Below are 18,162 nucleotides of genomic sequence, written 5' to 3'. Positions count from 1 at the left end.
ATCCACCCATCCATCCATCCACCCACCCACCCACCCATCCATCCACCCATCCATCCATCCATCCTTCAATCCATTCACCCTCCATCCTATTGCTGTTGGGCGAAGGTGGGGTTAACCCTGAACAGGTTGTCAGTCTGTTGCAGAGTCAAACATTCACACATGCATTCCTCTCACCCAACTGCCTTTTTACCAGAGAGCATAAAACTACTGTAGGTTACCTCAGCGGTAAAGTAATCACTTGTTTATCATCCAAGTTATTTTTTAAAAATAGGTAAGATCTGTGAAGTGGGATTATTGAATTATTGAGGCTGTAACACTAAACACTTTTTTTTTTAACTTGTCCTGTCCAGCAGCTGAGCAGACAGATGAGAGCTGAAAGTCTCTTGTGTTGGACAGATTTTACTTTAACAACAGCGGTTATGAATCTTCTGACACACTGGGTGTATATTTGAATGAATCCCTTTTGTAATTTAGGCTAAACTTTGTTCATCCTATTTATATTTGTAGCAGTTTTTTGTTGGACCAGACAGAAAAGAAAAGGAAGGAAGAAGAGAGGGATGCCAAAGCCGGCGGGGGGTAGGAGGGTGATTGTAGAAGGGGGGGGGGGATAAAACCATGAAGCAGCATAAAGCTACAAGTTGTTGGATGGTTATAATCATTACGGAGAGGTTCAGATGTAATACAAGTCTATAAGGGCGGGGCCTGTCCACACACACACTCAAATGTTATAAACAGACCTGCTCACATAAAAACATGTCAACACAATCCAACTAATGTTCACACACGCATACCTATGCATTCAGACGCACATGTGAAATATTTCAGTCACGCAAACTACATTCACACTTTTCTCTCTTGTTTAAACTCAAGGTTCAAACCGTCACAGAAAAAGAAGTCCCAGATTACAGAATGAAAACAAATATCTGATGGTGATCAAACATTTATGTAGGTTTAGCAAACAGAACACATTCTGTATATGAGACACAAAAGAGATTGGCACAGAACACAATGCACTACGAAAAGGAAATCAATTTAGTAAATAAATAGAGCATGCAGAATTGCACTAAAAAATTGCTACGCAGCAAAAGGTTGACACAATTTAAGTGGGGGAACATGGTACAGATGTTTTTCTCTTTTCAATATGGGTAAAGTAGAGATGTACACAGAGATGACAGCAGCTTGCATGCTGCAATAGAGAATAAGCTCTCACATAATAATTATGCTCCATTTCCATGCATACAGATAGATACCACGTGTATGTGAAGTGTTCTCAGACTGGGAGAAACACCTCTTGACCAGAAGTGGGACTTTAATTAGATCTGTCAAATGCAGAGACTACACTGAGTGTTAATTTGAGGGTCAAAACTTTTCCAGATTCCACCGTCACCTTTGCCCAGCCTCCATGTGTCCAGACATTAATCAAGTGTGAGACGAAGCAGGCGCGCTGGTTCAAACACATCAGCAGGATGCACACAAACAGGTTTGAGACCACTGAGGGCTCTGATAATTAATTCTCTTCCGTTCTGTGTCCAACACAGTCTGTCTCTAATGAAACCTTTGAGAAATTAAACCTCAGATGGAAAACTAGAATAATATCCATTAGTTTGTGACGCTAGAGTTGTCAAAACATGAGATGAAATAAATAGAAAAATCTCATTAGTGTAATTCAGAAAGTTCAGCTGCTCCGTGTCGGTTCAGATGAAATTAAAAAGGATTAATGAAACAGTCAGACATGGACTGTGTGCCGCACACACAATGCAGGAAGGACATGTTCATGAATATGATGGACAGACCGCTCCAAATGTTTCTCTTAGACCACATCAGAGGCTTTTGCGTCACTTCCTCTGACCTAGACGTAAATCACACCCAACACCTTCAGACGGCATATGACTACCACTTTACATAGAAACAACAAAATAGAGCAGCACAACACAAAGGCACACATTCATACATAAAAACAACACAAATATCCACATTGTTGTAACCCAGTTATTATATTACAGTGTTAATTATACAGAGGAAATGGAGTGTGTATGCTATGCTAGGTTTCAGATGATTTTAGTGAGCAGCAGTCAACAGCATGAAACACACAAGACATGCATCTGTTTTCTGGACATGAATAAGTTCATTTTTATCAACATTAAACTAAAGTGTTGCCTCAGTAAATGGCAGGTTTGGCATTACATTTGTCTCAAGTTTTTCAGGTTCATCTTCAGAAGGTTTGGAAACATCCAGATACATAGGAGTGAATCAGACAAACCCACAAAGTCACTCAGTTCAGGTAGGAAGGTTCTGCTGAAATGAGTGTCTGAGATTTAAGTTTGATGTAAACGCCATAGGAAGTACATCATGACCTTTCATCATTCACCAATTCTTTATGTTCATCTTTTCAGCACACTAGAAAGGCTGCTGGTTAGATGATGACACAAACTTGTGCTGCAGAGGACAAACAGGTGACTGTGGTGCAAGGTATAGCAACTGTGACCAAATTCATTTCAATCCCAGCATGCTTTGTGTTAAAGAGCCTTTGGGAAAGACCTGGAACCCCTTTTTGCTTGAAATGGCTTGATTGGTGCCTTGCCAGAAGGCTCTACTGCCATTGGTGTGTGAATGTGAAGAGGTAAATGGGAGCTGCTTTAAGGTGCTTTGGACCTTGAAGGAAGGAGGAAAGTGTTCGATAAATATGCGATTCACCAACAGGCTGAGATGGATAAAGCCCAAACATGATGGTATCTATTGCAACAATTCTATATTTGTTCATAAACTGTGAAAAAGGTATTCTTTAACATGCAAAGAATCTGCTCAAAACTGCTGATGAGTGCTTCTGGAATAAAAATAGTCTGTGTCAAAGGCTCGGCCTATTGCAATGAAATATTCTCTGCATGAGGATCCCCCCGCCTCCCCCTGAGTCAGAGTCCCCGTGCTCACCTGAGGGCATCCATGGATCTGATGAAGGCCTCTCTCTAGTATTAGCTTGCTCCCAGTCAAGGTCATCATCTCTGCCTTGGCTGTATCCACATGCTTCCAGCGGCTTTTCAAAGTTACAATCGCCTGCACCAAAAGGAAAAATATACCATTAGACAGTTTTAATTAACTTGCTGATAAAATAAACATAAATTCGTTTTCTTTTTTCGCCTCAGAGGGAGAAAGAAAAATGGAAGGGGAGATGGAGTGAAGGATCACTTGAGTAGACGATGCCCATCATTTATAGCTATATTCCAGTCCCATTTCTAAATGACAGATATGAAGTGTCCAGACTCCATCATTGTTAAGCATCATGTCCCATAAGTGCAAAACCATCAGGTGCTGATTGATTGATTTTCCTCGCCTGCATTAGAACTTTGCTGTTCATGTGCCTTTACCCCGCAGAGCCACTCCAATCGCTTTATGAGCTGCTTGCAAAACGACAGCAAGCAACCATTAAGGCCAGGGCTTGGCATGTCATCGATTAGAACAAATAATTCTTTATTCTTCACACCTTAAAGGCCATACAAAGAATGTGAGCTGAGCCCCCCCCACACACACACCAAAGTGCTTTTTAATTCACTCATAAATCCCCCAAAAAGTCAGAACAATGTGTGACTGGAAGGAGTTCATTCAGAGTAAAAACCTGACGAATAAAAGATTTCTGGCTTTTGTGGTTGGTAATTGTTTGAGGGCAGATGATTTGGACAGAATGGCGTTTTCTTTAGCACAACTTCCGATTTTAACAGCAGTTGTGCAGCATTGTTTAAAAATGTATTTTTTACACTTCAGTGTGATCAGTGTTCAGTTGAAGCGTTTCTGAACATGGAAACTACAGATTTGATTGCCTCTTTGAAAACAAAACCAATATTTCATAGCATACAAGCACCCTCTGACATTCAGCTGCTTAAAGCCTACAAGCAGGCTTTTTGTTTTCACATTTATCTCTGCGCTGACATTTATAGTCCATGTGCAAATGAGGAGAGCACAGGATCATTAATACCCACCAATTGGGCAGCTGCTATGATGAATTTGAACCATTTCTTTAGTAAGGATACAGAAAAGAGTGAGGTGTCAGTCATTGTCACGTGGGGCTATGAAAAACCGGTCTTATACCATCAGAAATTAGTTTATCACATATTTTAGACGTGTAATCCCAACAAACTCTGAGATACAGGCTTTTAACAATGGGTATGAAATGTGAGTTTTGTTTCCCGATGATTACTATGATCACATAAAAACACCAGTTCTGCTTTTGGTTCCATGGCAGAATTCAAGACATCTGTTGGGGAAGTTGTTTTCTCTTGGGTTTGATTCTGAACTCTGTAGCAGATACTTCATTTTTCTGAAGATCAGATCAATTGTTGGTCAATTGTCAAACTTCTGAGTTTAACAAAGAGTCTCTCTGGGCTGTGGCCTCGTTACATTTTTACATCTCAACATTAAAACACTTGCACTTTCCCCATACAAATGGTAAAGGGTGTATACTTATGTAGTGCTCTACTACCTTCTCAGAAGGCTCGTAGCGCCATACAGTCACAGTCCCATTCACACACGGGACACTGGTGCCAACCTATAACCAGCAGGAGCAACGTGGCCTTCAGTGTCTTGGCTAAGGACACTGTACCACATGTGCAAGCAAGGCAGGAACTGAACCTATGATCTTCCAACTAGAGGTCAGCCACTCTACCTCTTCACTGTGACTCCTGGAGTTTGCAAATAACAAATGCTAAACCTAAATGTCCTTTATTTTCTGTTTTTGGCTGAAGCCACCACTACAAAGACAGGGCACCATGACAGGAATGTAACAGGATGAGAGGAAACTATAAATCAAGAAACACTGATGAAATCCTTCCACAAGATGTTCTGCAACAGTCTTGGAAAATTCCCCAAAAAGCTCTTTCAACCTTTTATTGACCTGCTTTATGGCTGCATCACAAATATCCACCTGCACATAATGCCTACCATCTAAAGACCAGCTTGGTGTCACCATTCCCACCTTTATCACCAGCAGTGTTGGGAATCTTACATTAAAACAGTAATTACTTTAGGACAAACACCTCAACCCTCCAATGCTGAAGCCAAATTCTGCTCAAGACTTTCAAGTCTTGTTTTACGGCAGCAACAACAACATAAAGGATAGGCATTAAAAGCAGCAGGTTTGTTAGGTCTGTGCACATTTGTGTGAATTTCACACTGTAGTGGTATGTGCACAGTGGTTCTGTTTAAAGAGCATAAAAGATTGAGGAATGGTAAATAGATTGAAAAAAATTTCAAATCAAAATTTTACACTATTTTTGGTATTTGTATTTGACATCAGTAAAATTTACTTTGTCTTGTTCTGCAGGTTAACAGTGTTTTTGAAGGAAAAGGAAACTTCTTATTAGGTACACTTACAGACCAGAAGTTAGAATACTGTCTGAATTAAGTTCAACTATTGGTAATTAATATGATGAGATTCAACTTTTCATAAAAATTGTCCAATACTCTTCAAGATGACCTAGTGCAGCTGACAAAGTATTATAACAAAATAAATAGTTTTTTGTTTTTAAGATAACAAAAAATAAAGAACACGAGCAGCAGCCCAACATCATGGCAAAGAACCATCACTGGTTCCTTTTTGGTGTGATGTCATGTGTCAGTCCCATGCAAAAGTAGATTTGCTCAACCTGTCTGACAATGGGAGGCAGGAAAACACCAGTCTGCCCTAGTGCCTCAGCGTCTGCACTGGTTTTTGCAAACTACTGCCGTCCCCCAAGGTAGAAACCACAAGGCAATCTCAGGTCATTTAAAACTGGATATAGACTAGCCGCTGCTAACCACAGCCAGCTTAAAGCTTTAAATTCTTGCAGCTAAACCCCTCAGGGACTGAGAGGCCTTTTCACTACAGCCTCATTTCACTTATCTATTGGCAGAACGTGCCAGCTTCTATCTGGATTGCATGTATATAGACTCTGTTTGGGGACTTGGGAACTTGAACTGTGGGTAGGGATTCAGACGATCAATCTCAATATCATTATCAATCACATCTCGCTGTTACACATATTGATTCTGTGGGAAATCAAGAAGTTAGAGGGAAGATTTCCACAGATAATCCGCTTAGCTGAGCCAAGTGCTTGTCAGCAATGTTTCATTTAGGAGAAAACTGACAGACCACAGCAAGTGACAGCGCAGAACCAAAACAAAAAAGCTATGCTGCATTCAATGTTAAAAAACTAAAATGTTGTTTTCAAACATCTTTGCCCAGAAAATGTTTTTTAATTCTTACTTTTTATTTAAAATTATTTAATTCTACAATTTTCTGCATTTCCAAAGTTCTTTTTTGATAACCCAACAACTAAGTGTTCCAAATGGACACACATCAGTTCCAGATCAAGCCCGCCCATGTCTGCATGGGTGCGTCTGCATGACTGCGTCTGCATGACTGCGTCTGCATGGGTGCGTCTGCATGGGTGCCTCTGCATGGGTGCGTCTGCATGGGTGCGTCTGCGTCTTCATGGGTGCGTGTGCATGTGTGCGTTTGCATGGCTGCGTCTGCATGGGTGTGTCTGCATGGGTGCGTCTGCATGGCTGCGTTTGCATGGGTGCGTCTGCATGGCTGCGTTTGCATGGGTGCGTCTGCATGGGTGTGTCTGCATGGGTGCGTTTGCATGGCTGCGTCTGCATGGCTGCGTTTGCATGGGTGCGTCTGCATGGCTGCGTCTGCATGACTGCGTCTTCATGGGTGTGTCTGCATGGCTGCGTCTTCATGGGTGCGTTTGCATGGCTGCGTCTGCATGGGTGTGTCTGCATGGCTGCGTCTGCATGGGTGTCCATGGTTCCGTGTGCAGATCTACATGTGCTTGGTTTTATGTGCATGGAAGACGACAGAAGCTTTCTCTTTGCATGTGCTCCATTTTGACAGATGATTTTGAAGCTACGTGCACTTGCAGCGGGTTTATCGCTGTCGTTTAACGAGCCTGTCAAGAACTGCCAGTAAATGACTTCCAATCCATCTCCATTCTGCTGAACCTGTCAGCCACCAATTAAGATGAATATAGATTCTTACTCAGATAAAAGGAAGATCCTCATTGTCATTTTTGCTAAGAACTAAAACTGAGGATTTCTGGTCTGCCTGCACTGAAGAATCTGCGAAGAAAAGCAAATATTATGCAGCTGCTTTCCTTAAAGTTTGTAGTCAAAACCCCTTTTAAGGACAAACTCTTTAAATAGTGTCAATTCAAGGCAGCCATGGAGGTAAATTTGTTGTTTGCTCTACAAGTTTGTCCTGATCTTACACAACAAAAACACTCGGGGTTTTAAATTAACAACCGCCCAGTCACTAAATGGGGGTAAAATTTCAGTTTGGCGGGTAAAAAACAATTACACTAGCAACTTTGTAATTTCTCTGACGGGGGGCTCAAACCCACAACTATGTACACAAACACTACTATACACTCCTACAGAACAATACTACAGTATTCCCCTTTATTCGCGGGGTTTAGGGACCAGAAATACCCACCAATACGGAGAACCACGCCAACCTCCTGTCCATCACTGATCCTTCCTCATCAAAAACCCCTTCAGGAACATTTCAGATGCTTTGTAAAATATTAAAGAACTTTGGAACATTGCTCAACATAAAGAGTTTTTCTTCAGATCAGTAGACTATACTGTAGCGTATTTTATAACATTAGGAGTCTCTCTGTCTCTGTCCTAAAAATCCAGGCGTCCGTTCTTCCTCCATCAGTTCATTACCAGATATCCTGCAGTGCGAATACAGCGTTGGGCACGGAGCGTCAGTCCGGCAGCAACGTGTTTTCAGCCTCGCTTCTTCCAGAAGAGGCCGGTTTCATCCATCATTCATTCATCTGGATGATAATTATTCTCCAGGATTATCTTCCTCAGAGTTCCAGGATAATATCCGGATGCTTCCGTGTTAGCTGATTTCTCCATGCAGGGCCACAAACTTTGGTTAAAGCAATTCAGGAACCGGTGGAACCAGCTGTAAAATATTCTTTAGCAGCCGGCGAGGAAGCCGGCATGACGGCGTGCTCCTCATCTCCGCCCCCCTCCTCCCCGGCAGCACCTCCTTTGCTTAAAGACTCAAACATGCGACTTGAGTTGACTAAAAAACTGCAAACACGTGAAACCGCAAATAGTGAAACGCGAATAAGCGGGGGAATACTGTACAGAGCCACACAAACACTTCTGTATTTTTACACTAACACAAACTCACACACTCACACAAACACTACTTTACACTGACACGAACTCGACTACACACTCACACAAACACTACTATACACTAACACAAACTCACACACTCACACAAACACTACTATACACTGACACGAACTCGACTACACACTCACACAAACACTACTATACACTAACACAAACTCACACACTCACACAAACACTACTTTACACTGACACGAACTCGACTACACACTCACACAAACACTACTATACACTAACACAAACTCGACTACACACTCACACAAACACTACTATACACTAACACAAACTCGACTACACACTCACACAAACACTACTATACACTAACACAAACTCACACACTCACACAAACACTACTATACACTAACACAAACTCGACTACACACTCACACAAACACTACTATACACTAACACAAACTCGACTACACACTCACACAAACACTACTATACACTAACACAAACTCGACTACACACTCACACAAACACTACTATACACTAACACAAACTCGACTACACACTCACACAAACACTACTATACACTAACACAAACTCGACTACACACTCACACAAACACTACTATACACTAACACAAACTCAACTACACACTCACACAAACACTACTATACACTAACACAAACTCAACTACACACTCACACAAACACTACTATACACTAACACAAACTCGACTACACACTCACACAAACACTACTATACACTAACACAAACTCAACTACACACTCACACAAACACTACTATACACTGACACGAACTCGACTACACACTCACACAAACACTACTATACACTAACACAAACTCACACACTCACACAAACACTACTTTACACTGACACGAACTCGACTACACACTCACACAAACACTACTATACACTAACACAAACTCGACTACACACTCACACAAACACTACTATACACTAACACAAACTCGACTACACACTCACACAAACACTACTATACACTAACACAAACTCACACACTCACACAAACACTACTATACACTAACACAAACTCGACTACACACTCACACAAACACTACTATACACTAACACAAACTCGACTACACACTCACACAAACACTACTATACACTAACACAAACTCGACTACACACTCACACAAACACTACTATACACTAACACAAACTCGACTACACACTCACACAAACACTACTATACACTAACACAAACTCGACTACACACTCACACAAACACTACTATACACTAACACAAACTCGACTACACACTCACACAAACACTACTATACACTAACACAAACTCAACTACACACTCACACAAACACTACTATACACTAACACAAACTCAACTACACACTCACACAAACACTACTATACACTAACACAAACTCGACTACACACTCACACAAACACTACTATACACTAACACAAACTCGCCTACACACTCACACAAACACTACTATACACTAACACAAACTCAACTACACACTCACACAAACACTACTATACACTAACAAGAACTCGACTACACACTCACACAAACACTACTATACACTAACACAAACTCAACTACACACTCACACAAACACCGCTACACACTAACACAAACTCAACTACACACTCACACAAACACTACTATACACTAACACTAACTCGACTACACACTCACACAAACACTACTACACACTTACACAAACTCAACTACACACTCACACAAACACTACTATACACTAACACAAACTCAACTACACACTCACACAAACACCGCTACACACTAACACAAACTCATCTACACGCTCACACAAACACCGCTACACACTAACACAAACTCAATTTCACACTCAAACAAACACAGCTACACACTAACACTAACTCGACTACACACTTACACAAACTCAACTACACACTCACACAAACACTACTATACACTAACACTAACTCGACTACACACTCACACAAACACTACTACACACTAACACAAACTCAACTACACACTCACACAAACACTACTATACACTAACACAAACTCAACTACACACAAACACCGCTACACACTAACACAAACTCAACTACAAACTCACACAAACACCGCTACACACTAACACGAACTCGACTACACACTCACACAAACACTACTATACACTAACACAAACTCAATTACACACTCACACAGCTACACACCAACACAAACTCAACTACACACTCACACAAACACCGCTACACACTAACACAAACTCAACTACACACTCACACAAACACCGCTACACACTAACACAAACTCAACTACACACTCACACAAACACCGCTACACACTAACACGAACTCGACTACACACTCACACAAACACTACTATACACTAACACAAACTCAATTACACACTCACACAGCTACACACCAACACAAACTCAACTACACACTCACACAAACACCGCTACACACTAACACAAACTCGACTATTCTCTTGGTCAATATCACAGTTTTTTTTTTATTAAAGTAAGGAGCAAATATATATTTTCTTTGATTTGCTTTAACTGAAGATGACAACGTCGTTATGTCCGAATTGGGTCCAGCTATTATTTCCAGGTCTGAGATTTTCACCATCCCAAAAAGAATGCAATAAAAGTTTCCCAAAGAGAAGATCTCCACAAAAGTAAACATATTATCATAAATTTTACAAAAACATTGCATTTTTTCAACAAAATGCTTATTTCAAGGAAGTATTTCAAGGTTTCACTGGAGCTAATTAAAAACTACAGAAGAAAAATCTGGGCCACGCTGCACATTAATCAGACTAATGAGCCATTTTATGCTTGTGTGTCCTTACATCCCAAACAAATCAAAAAAATCAAACTTGTAATACTGGATTGGAACAGACCGTGCACAGTTAGAAGTCTAAGTCTGTGCAGGTGAAAGGTTGCTGGGAGGATCTGAGGCCTGGCTTGACAGATGTGGATCAAGACAATATATTCCCAGTGGGAGCTTTTTTAAGGACCATCAGAGGGTCCTAACATCACATTTCAAACCAATTCAAACCTTTCCTTCCTTGTTCTGAAGCCTCATAATTGAACTCTTCAGGGGAAAAAGCAGCTCCATGGTCCGGGCTGGGCTCCTTGGAGAGGGAAAGCCATGATGGGGACAAGAAGCTTGTGATTGACTTCACCCGATGTGATCTCGTGATTCCCAACAGCATGCAGGCTGCTTTGCAAATGGGTGGGAAGATTCTTGGTTTTTCTTGAGAGCGTGCCTTTCTTTATAGAGCCGTGACATTTAAAAAAAACATGCATAAAATTAGACCAATAAAGGCTGATTTTAATGTGACATTTTGAAGCTGCCGAGAATTCATCATGTGCATAATTACCCCCAAGAATAATTATTACTGTGAATTATCTTAGTCATTTTGAAGCAGGTTAAGTAATGCTGAAAGCAGATCTACTTGTTGACAGAAAATATGTGAAGGCTGGGCTGCACAAAGCCAAACAACAGAATAAAAAACAGAATTATTATTTTTTTTAAATCATAAAGTATCAGGGCAAATTAACGCAGTGAATTTTCAGTAAATATTTTATGTTTTCATTTTTACGTAAAGGAATTGTATTTATTTATTTTATTATTGGCAGATAAATAATTGTGTTTGTTTTCAGTAAAATGTCTCATTAAAACTTCAAATCAAAACCAGCACCGGTCACTGGATTTTCAGCCAATGAAGGAAGGAGCAGGAAGTCTAGCAGTGATGCTTCATGCAGAATAATGCATTACAAATGAAACTTCTCAGCTGGTTTGTTATCACTCAGACAGTCAAGTGGTATGAATAAATCAAGGATACAAAGGAATTCCCTCAGTCATTAATATGATTAATTTTTAAATCCAATTATTCCAGGGCTGCTCATGACCTATTTTCTGATTTAAGCGTCCCATCAAACCCCAACAGTACAGAAAGGAGCATTAAATGTTTCAGAGGAAGCACAGGCTTCTATAAGCTGTTCCTCTTGGGGGGTCATTGGCTTACCCCCCTCCTTGAAGGAGAATATTACAGCTCATCATCCAGGTGGATTATTGCAGGTATTGGTTTGGAAAAGGCTCCACCAGCGGTGCTCCAGGCTGCAGGACTTTCTGATTTCAGGAGACGGAACAGCATCAAGTCAAAGTCTAAAGTGATTCCAGGAAAGGATGATTGCAACGATACGAGGTGTTGTGAATGAACACAAAAAAGCTCAACTCTGCAAGCTTTCTGCTAAGAAGATGACTGCCTTTCCTTTGTGGAAACATGTCAGCTTCACAAACTAACATTTTACAAGTGCAGAATGACAAAGAAGCCACTGCTCAGCACAGAATCAGCAGGTCCTGCTGCAAGGCAGAGCGCCCCAAGACGTCCAGCAATACATAGGTCAATAAAATGTACAGAGATAGATTTGTGCCAACGTGCAATAGCAAGTCCCGACTCTGTCCCAAAAGGATGAAGTGACCAAACAGCTTCAAATAACATAACATGAGCTTTAACTTTAAAAAAAAGTCCAACAGTTAAACAATCATGTTTTACAGAACAACCATCTCCACGGTAACTGAAGGCTCATCATTCATGACAGCAGTCTAGTGTCCGTCCTAAGGTCTTTAAGGAGGGTCACCATCTGAACCACCTGGGGGGCTTTGGTGGTTTTAGAGAAACACGTCTCAACCGCTCAAACATCACTTTAAAGTCCTCTGCTTGACCATCCTGAAGGCTTTCAGACCTAAATCCGTTTGGCTGGAAGAGTCAAATCAATCAGATGACGAAGGATCTGAAGAGGCTTTTTCTCACCACAGCCGCCGTGCTTCTGCTTTTTTAGGCTCCGGATTGTTGGGGAGCATAAGGCCTGTGGCTGTCACACCTCTAACTAAAATACAGAAAGGATGGAAAACTAAGGCAAAAGGATCAAACCAAATGATTGAAAGGTCTGCAATAGCTTCCTTGTTAACAAGTGCAATGATCGATAGGAGATTGAAACGTCAGCATCATTCATGATCAGAACTTTTTTTTTTTAAAATCGCTATTACCTCAGCGTAAAACAAAACAAAAACAGACACCAGCAGTTTGTGAAGGTAATAATGTTCCAGAATGGACGAGTTTGTAGATTTGATGTGAGAACTTGTAAAATAGAATGTGAAAACCTGTGCACCAAAAATCTGCATCTGTGTGTAAAAATCTTCTGCTGTAAAGTCTGACAAACAAAATCACAACTGACAAATTCCCATTTCCATGTGTTCATTTAGAATACAACCTCCAATCTGTGATTACGAAATCTGCTGCTGCGTGAATCAGTTTCTGCGTGTACGTGAAGCTGCTGGCGCTACAACTGCACTCTAACTTCTGACACATTCCTTCCGAGAAACTTCTGTCAAAACGGATCTGCGTCCGATAGTGGAACGGGGGGGGGGTCAACCATTACATTGTCAGAATTACTTTGTTAGCTTCAGTATCTTTATAGAATATTTTTGACCAAATATTATCCTTATTTAAATTTTTAAAAATTCTTAAAAGTATACTAAGGGAATTTGACATGATCTTTGTTGTAGTAGGACAATAAGGTCCTAATCAGTCAGTACAGAAAGTTTGGTGACAATAGCTTCAGTATCTTTAGAACTATTGAGCACCTATATTATGAATCACTCCCGCGCAGCAGCAGATTCACGCAGCCGCAGAAGCAGATTTGATCAGTCGTAATCACAGATTGAATAGAATAAAATAGAATGCCTTTATTGTCACTATACACAATTCGCCTCACATGCGCATACAGTGAAATGAGGGGTTGTTTTCTAAATGAACACATGGAAATGGGAATTTGTCAGTTGTGATTTTGTTTGTCAGACTTTACAGCAGAAGATTTTTACACACAGATGCAGATTTTTGGTGCACAGGTTTTCACATTCTATTTTACAAGTTCTCACATCAAATCTACAAACTCGTCCATTCTGGAACATTATTACTGCAAACATTTTGATGAAAATGGGGAGAAAGAAAAAAAAAGCCAGAAATGTCTCTTCCATTCAGACCGAGTGTTGAGTTAGCATGCTACATTTTCAGGTTCAGAGTTATGCAACAAGAATAAGATGATTCAATTTTTCAGAAAAAGTACTTTTTCTGGTTGTTTTACGTCAAAGTCAACTGAAAACTAAAAGAGTTTTTGAAACAGATTTTGCATTTTCAGGAAAAAGCAAGAACCCAAATTGATGGTATTTGGATTCTTTTTTTTTTGCCTGATCAAAAGGCGGCTGTTCGCTGATGACTATTGTTGTGTTTTACACAACAATATTTTTGTGTTTAAATAATATACATTTTTATGTCCATAAATCACAGCATTATTGTAAAGAGTTTGGGTTGTAGCTTCTTCTTAAATACTCACAGATTTATCTTCACATCTGGAGTGTTTTTTTTATTTAGCAGGTTTAGAAAACAGCTTTCAAATATGAAGCAATAGAACTTGACTATGTTCCTGTCCAGCAGAAAAGCAAACACACCGATGTTTTGAGTTTTATGGTCAAAAAAAGGATCATATCATTTTCAGTCAGACAACTCATGCAGTAAAGAAAATGTATTCCATATTTCTTTTAGTTTGGCATAAGGCTCCGTTCAGACATAAAACAAAGACCTCCATAGAAAACTTTGGGCTTAAACTTACCCCCAAACAAAAGATTTTTGAAGAGAAAGTGAATGTTAAGATCAGTATTATGTGTGTTTAAGTCAGATGAAGTGTGTTTCTGAGCCATTCCATTCCATTCCAGACTTACAAGTATGACTACTATGTGTGACCCGGCACCATTGACCGTTGGGCCGCTACCGTTCGAGTACAGCGCCATGAAGGCAACACACCATCTAGATAGAAGATGGAAAGAGCCAAGAAAATTGAACGTGGAGCCAATCCATCCAAAAAGACACCGCAGGGGAACTATAAATTGAAACCGCCATGAACCAAGACCTGTAAGACGACACGAGCTTAACATCCAAAAATCGGTCGTTTCCATCTGACATACTATGATACGAACTTAACATCCTAAATTCCAGGCTTCCACCTGGCGTAATATAGTATTCAAACATCCATAATACAAGAAATTATTATCCTTCGTGCTGTTAATATGTTGGTCAATTTAAGGATTTGATGCTTTGTACTTGATATCGGCAGTGCTCAAATAGGTGGGCAAAAAAAGCACAGACTCATGCATTTAGAGGCTGTCGAGTCTTCTTCTTTCTTTAGCAGTCCGTTGATGTCGACGATGACGCGGGGAGGAGCTTGTGCCTATGGCGTATGTGGGAGGACGTCCCAATTGCTGTCTTGAATGTCCTGTCGCAGGTGTCACACCTGTAGGTCCCTTCAGCGGGTGGAGGTGCTGGTTCTAGTCTACGCTGCCTTCTTTTTGACGATAGCTGAACATTTCGTTCCCTGATAGCAGCAGCAGCGCCGGTCACCACCCTCCTCCATGTCACACGGTCTTCAGCTTTTCCCTTCCAGTTGTCATATTCATTTATGTTCTTCAGGTGTCTCTTGAATACGTCTTTAAAGCGTAGTCACGGCGCTCCAACTTTTCTTGATCCTTCTTTCAATTCTCCAACGAAAACAGCTTTTGGTAGTCTGGTGTCTTCCATGCGTGTAACATGCCCCGCCCACCTTAGTTGACATGTGGTGAGCATTTCTTCAACACTCAGCATTTCTGCCCTATTCAGTACCTCAAGGTTTGACACATTATCTTTCCATGAGATGTTCATTAGTTGTCGGAGATGTCTCTGCTGTACTTTATCAAGACTCTTAATGTGGCGTTTGTAGATGGTCCAAGTTTCAGAGCTGTAGAAGTGTTGGCATTATGATTGCTCTGTAGACTTTCATCTTGGTTTTCAGGTGGATTCCTCTCTGGTCCCACAGACGACTTCTCAATTTTCCGAAGGCTGATGCTACAGATTGAATTCTTTTTGATATTTCTGTGTCTATACTTCCACTATTGGAGATAGTACTTCCCAGGTAAGAGAACTTGTCTACTTCAGCCAGTGGAGTACCATTCAGGAGCACTGTTCATGGGTTCATCTTTGCATTATAGGTGTCTTGGATTAGGACTTCTGTTTTCTTGATGTTGATTGTTAGTCCAAATCTTGTGGAAGCTTCAGCAAAGGCTGTCAGTAGCTCTTGCATGGCCTGAAGACTGTGAGTTACAAGCATTGAATCATCTGCAAAGAGCAACTCCCGTATCAGTAGTTCCTGTGTCTTGTTTATGCTTTCAGGCACCTAAGGCAAGGCAAGTTTATTTATATAGCACATTTCCTGTACAGAGACAATTCAAAGTGCTTTACATAAAAAATTAAAAGAACAATTAAAAACAAAATAGTAAAAATGTGATCATTAAAATAACGTTAAAAGATAGTAAACAAGATTTGAATTTAATACAAGCATAGATAAACAGTGCGGACATAAACTTTTGAATACATATTAATTAAATGCAGCTGAGAACAGGTAAGTTTTTAACCGGGATTTAATGACACTAAGTGTTTCAGCAGATCTGATGTTTTCTGGAAGTCTATTCCAGATCTGTGGAGCATTGAAAGTGAATGCAGCTTCTCCATGATTAGTTCTGGCTCTAGGGACTGATAAAAGACCGGATCCAGAAGAGCGGAGAGGTCTGGCTGGTACATACTGGGTCAGGAGGTCAGCCATGTCTTTTGGTGCTAAACCATTCAAAGCTTTATAAACCAGTAGCAGAACTTTAAAGTCTATCCTCTGACAGACAGGTAGCCAGTGCAAAAACCTCAAAACTGGACTAATGTGGTCCACTTTCCTGGTCCCTGTGAGAACCCGGGCAGCAGAGCTCTGAATAAGCTGCAATTTCCTGATGGATTTTTTTGGTAGTCCTGTAAACACACTGTTACAGTAATCAAGTCGACTAAAGATGAACGCATGCACTAGTTTCTCCAGGTCCTGCTGAGACATTAGATCTTTAATCCTTGAGATATTTTTGAGATGGTAATAGGCTGATTTTGTAACTGCCTTAATGTGTTTATCAAAATTTAAGTCTGTGTCTATCAATACCCCCAAGTCTTTGGCCTGGTTGGTAGTTTTTAGTTGAATGGATTGAAGCTCTATAATGACGTCCAACCTTTTTTCTTTAGCTCCAAAGACAATAACCTCAGTTTTGTTTTTGTTTAGCTGTAGTAAATTATGGCACATCCAGTCATTAATGTCCTCAATGCATTTACCAAGAGCTTGTACAGGGCCTCGGTCGCCTGGTGTCAGTCTAATATATATCTGTGTATCATCTGCATAACTATGGTAGCTAATGTTGTTGTTCTTTATCACTTGGGCCAGTGGGAGCATCTAGATGTTAAATAGAAGTGGTCCCAGGATGGAGCCTTGGGGTACTCCACATGTAATTTCTATTGGCTCAGAAGTGAAGTTACCAATGGACACAAAATATTTCCTGTTTTCTAAGTAGGTTTTGAACCAGTTTAATACTGGCCCAGTGAGAACCACCCAGCTTTCCAGTCTTCTGAGTAGTATTGCATGGTCGACTGTATCAAACGCAGTACTGAGATCCAGTAGAACTAGCACTGACATATTCTCACTGTCTGTATTCAAACGCATGTCATTAATCACTTTGATCAGGGCCGTTTCAGTGCTGTGATTCTGTCTGAAGCCGGACTGGAAGGCATCATAGCAGTTATTTTTTATTAGGAATTCATTTAGCTGATGGAAAACAGCTTTTTCAATGATCTTGCTTAAAAATGACAGGTTTGATATCAGCCTATAGTTGTTCATTTGAGTTTTGTCTAGACTGTCCTTTTTTAGAAGAGGTTTAATTACAGCTGTTTTCAGTGGATCTGGGAAAACGCCAGATGTTAACGACATTGTTGATAGTCTGGAGCAGGTCTGGTTCCAATGTCTTTGAGACTTTTTTGAAAAAGCTTGTGGGTAGAATATCCAGACAGCAAGAGGAGGAGTTCAGTTGCGATAGAATGTCCGGCAGTTCTTTGCTGT

The 18,162-nt window shown here is 40.5% G+C and overlaps 1 protein-coding gene across 8 annotated transcripts in view; it reads right to left on the bottom strand.

Moving 5' to 3' along the window:
• LOC101173688 (protein tyrosine phosphatase receptor type M) overlaps positions 1 to 18,162 on the bottom strand; it is a 301,112-nt gene that overhangs the window by 257,004 nt on the left and 25,946 nt on the right. For 7 of the 8 annotated variants that reach the window (XR_013650742.1, XM_078935433.1, XM_078935435.1 and 4 more), the window contains exon 2: positions 2,929 to 3,051. Coding sequence is in view for 7 of the 8 variants with exons in the window: in XM_078935433.1 (XP_078791559.1) it covers positions 2,929 to 3,051 (123 nt within the window). In the remaining variant the exon portion in view is untranslated. Of the gene's footprint in view, positions 1 to 2,928; positions 3,052 to 7,012; positions 7,033 to 18,162 lie in introns of those variants that run through there. The other variant, XM_078935438.1, reaches the window with a different exon arrangement.

Source organism: Oryzias latipes, chromosome 17 (genome assembly GCF_053564925.1).
Source record: "Oryzias latipes strain Hd-rR chromosome 17, Olatipes_Hd-rR_3.1".
NCBI classification, from domain to species: domain Eukaryota; kingdom Metazoa; phylum Chordata; class Actinopteri; order Beloniformes; family Adrianichthyidae; genus Oryzias; species Oryzias latipes.
Note: the sequence above shows the minus strand (reverse complement) of the source record. Positions and strands in the feature narration are given on the sequence as shown.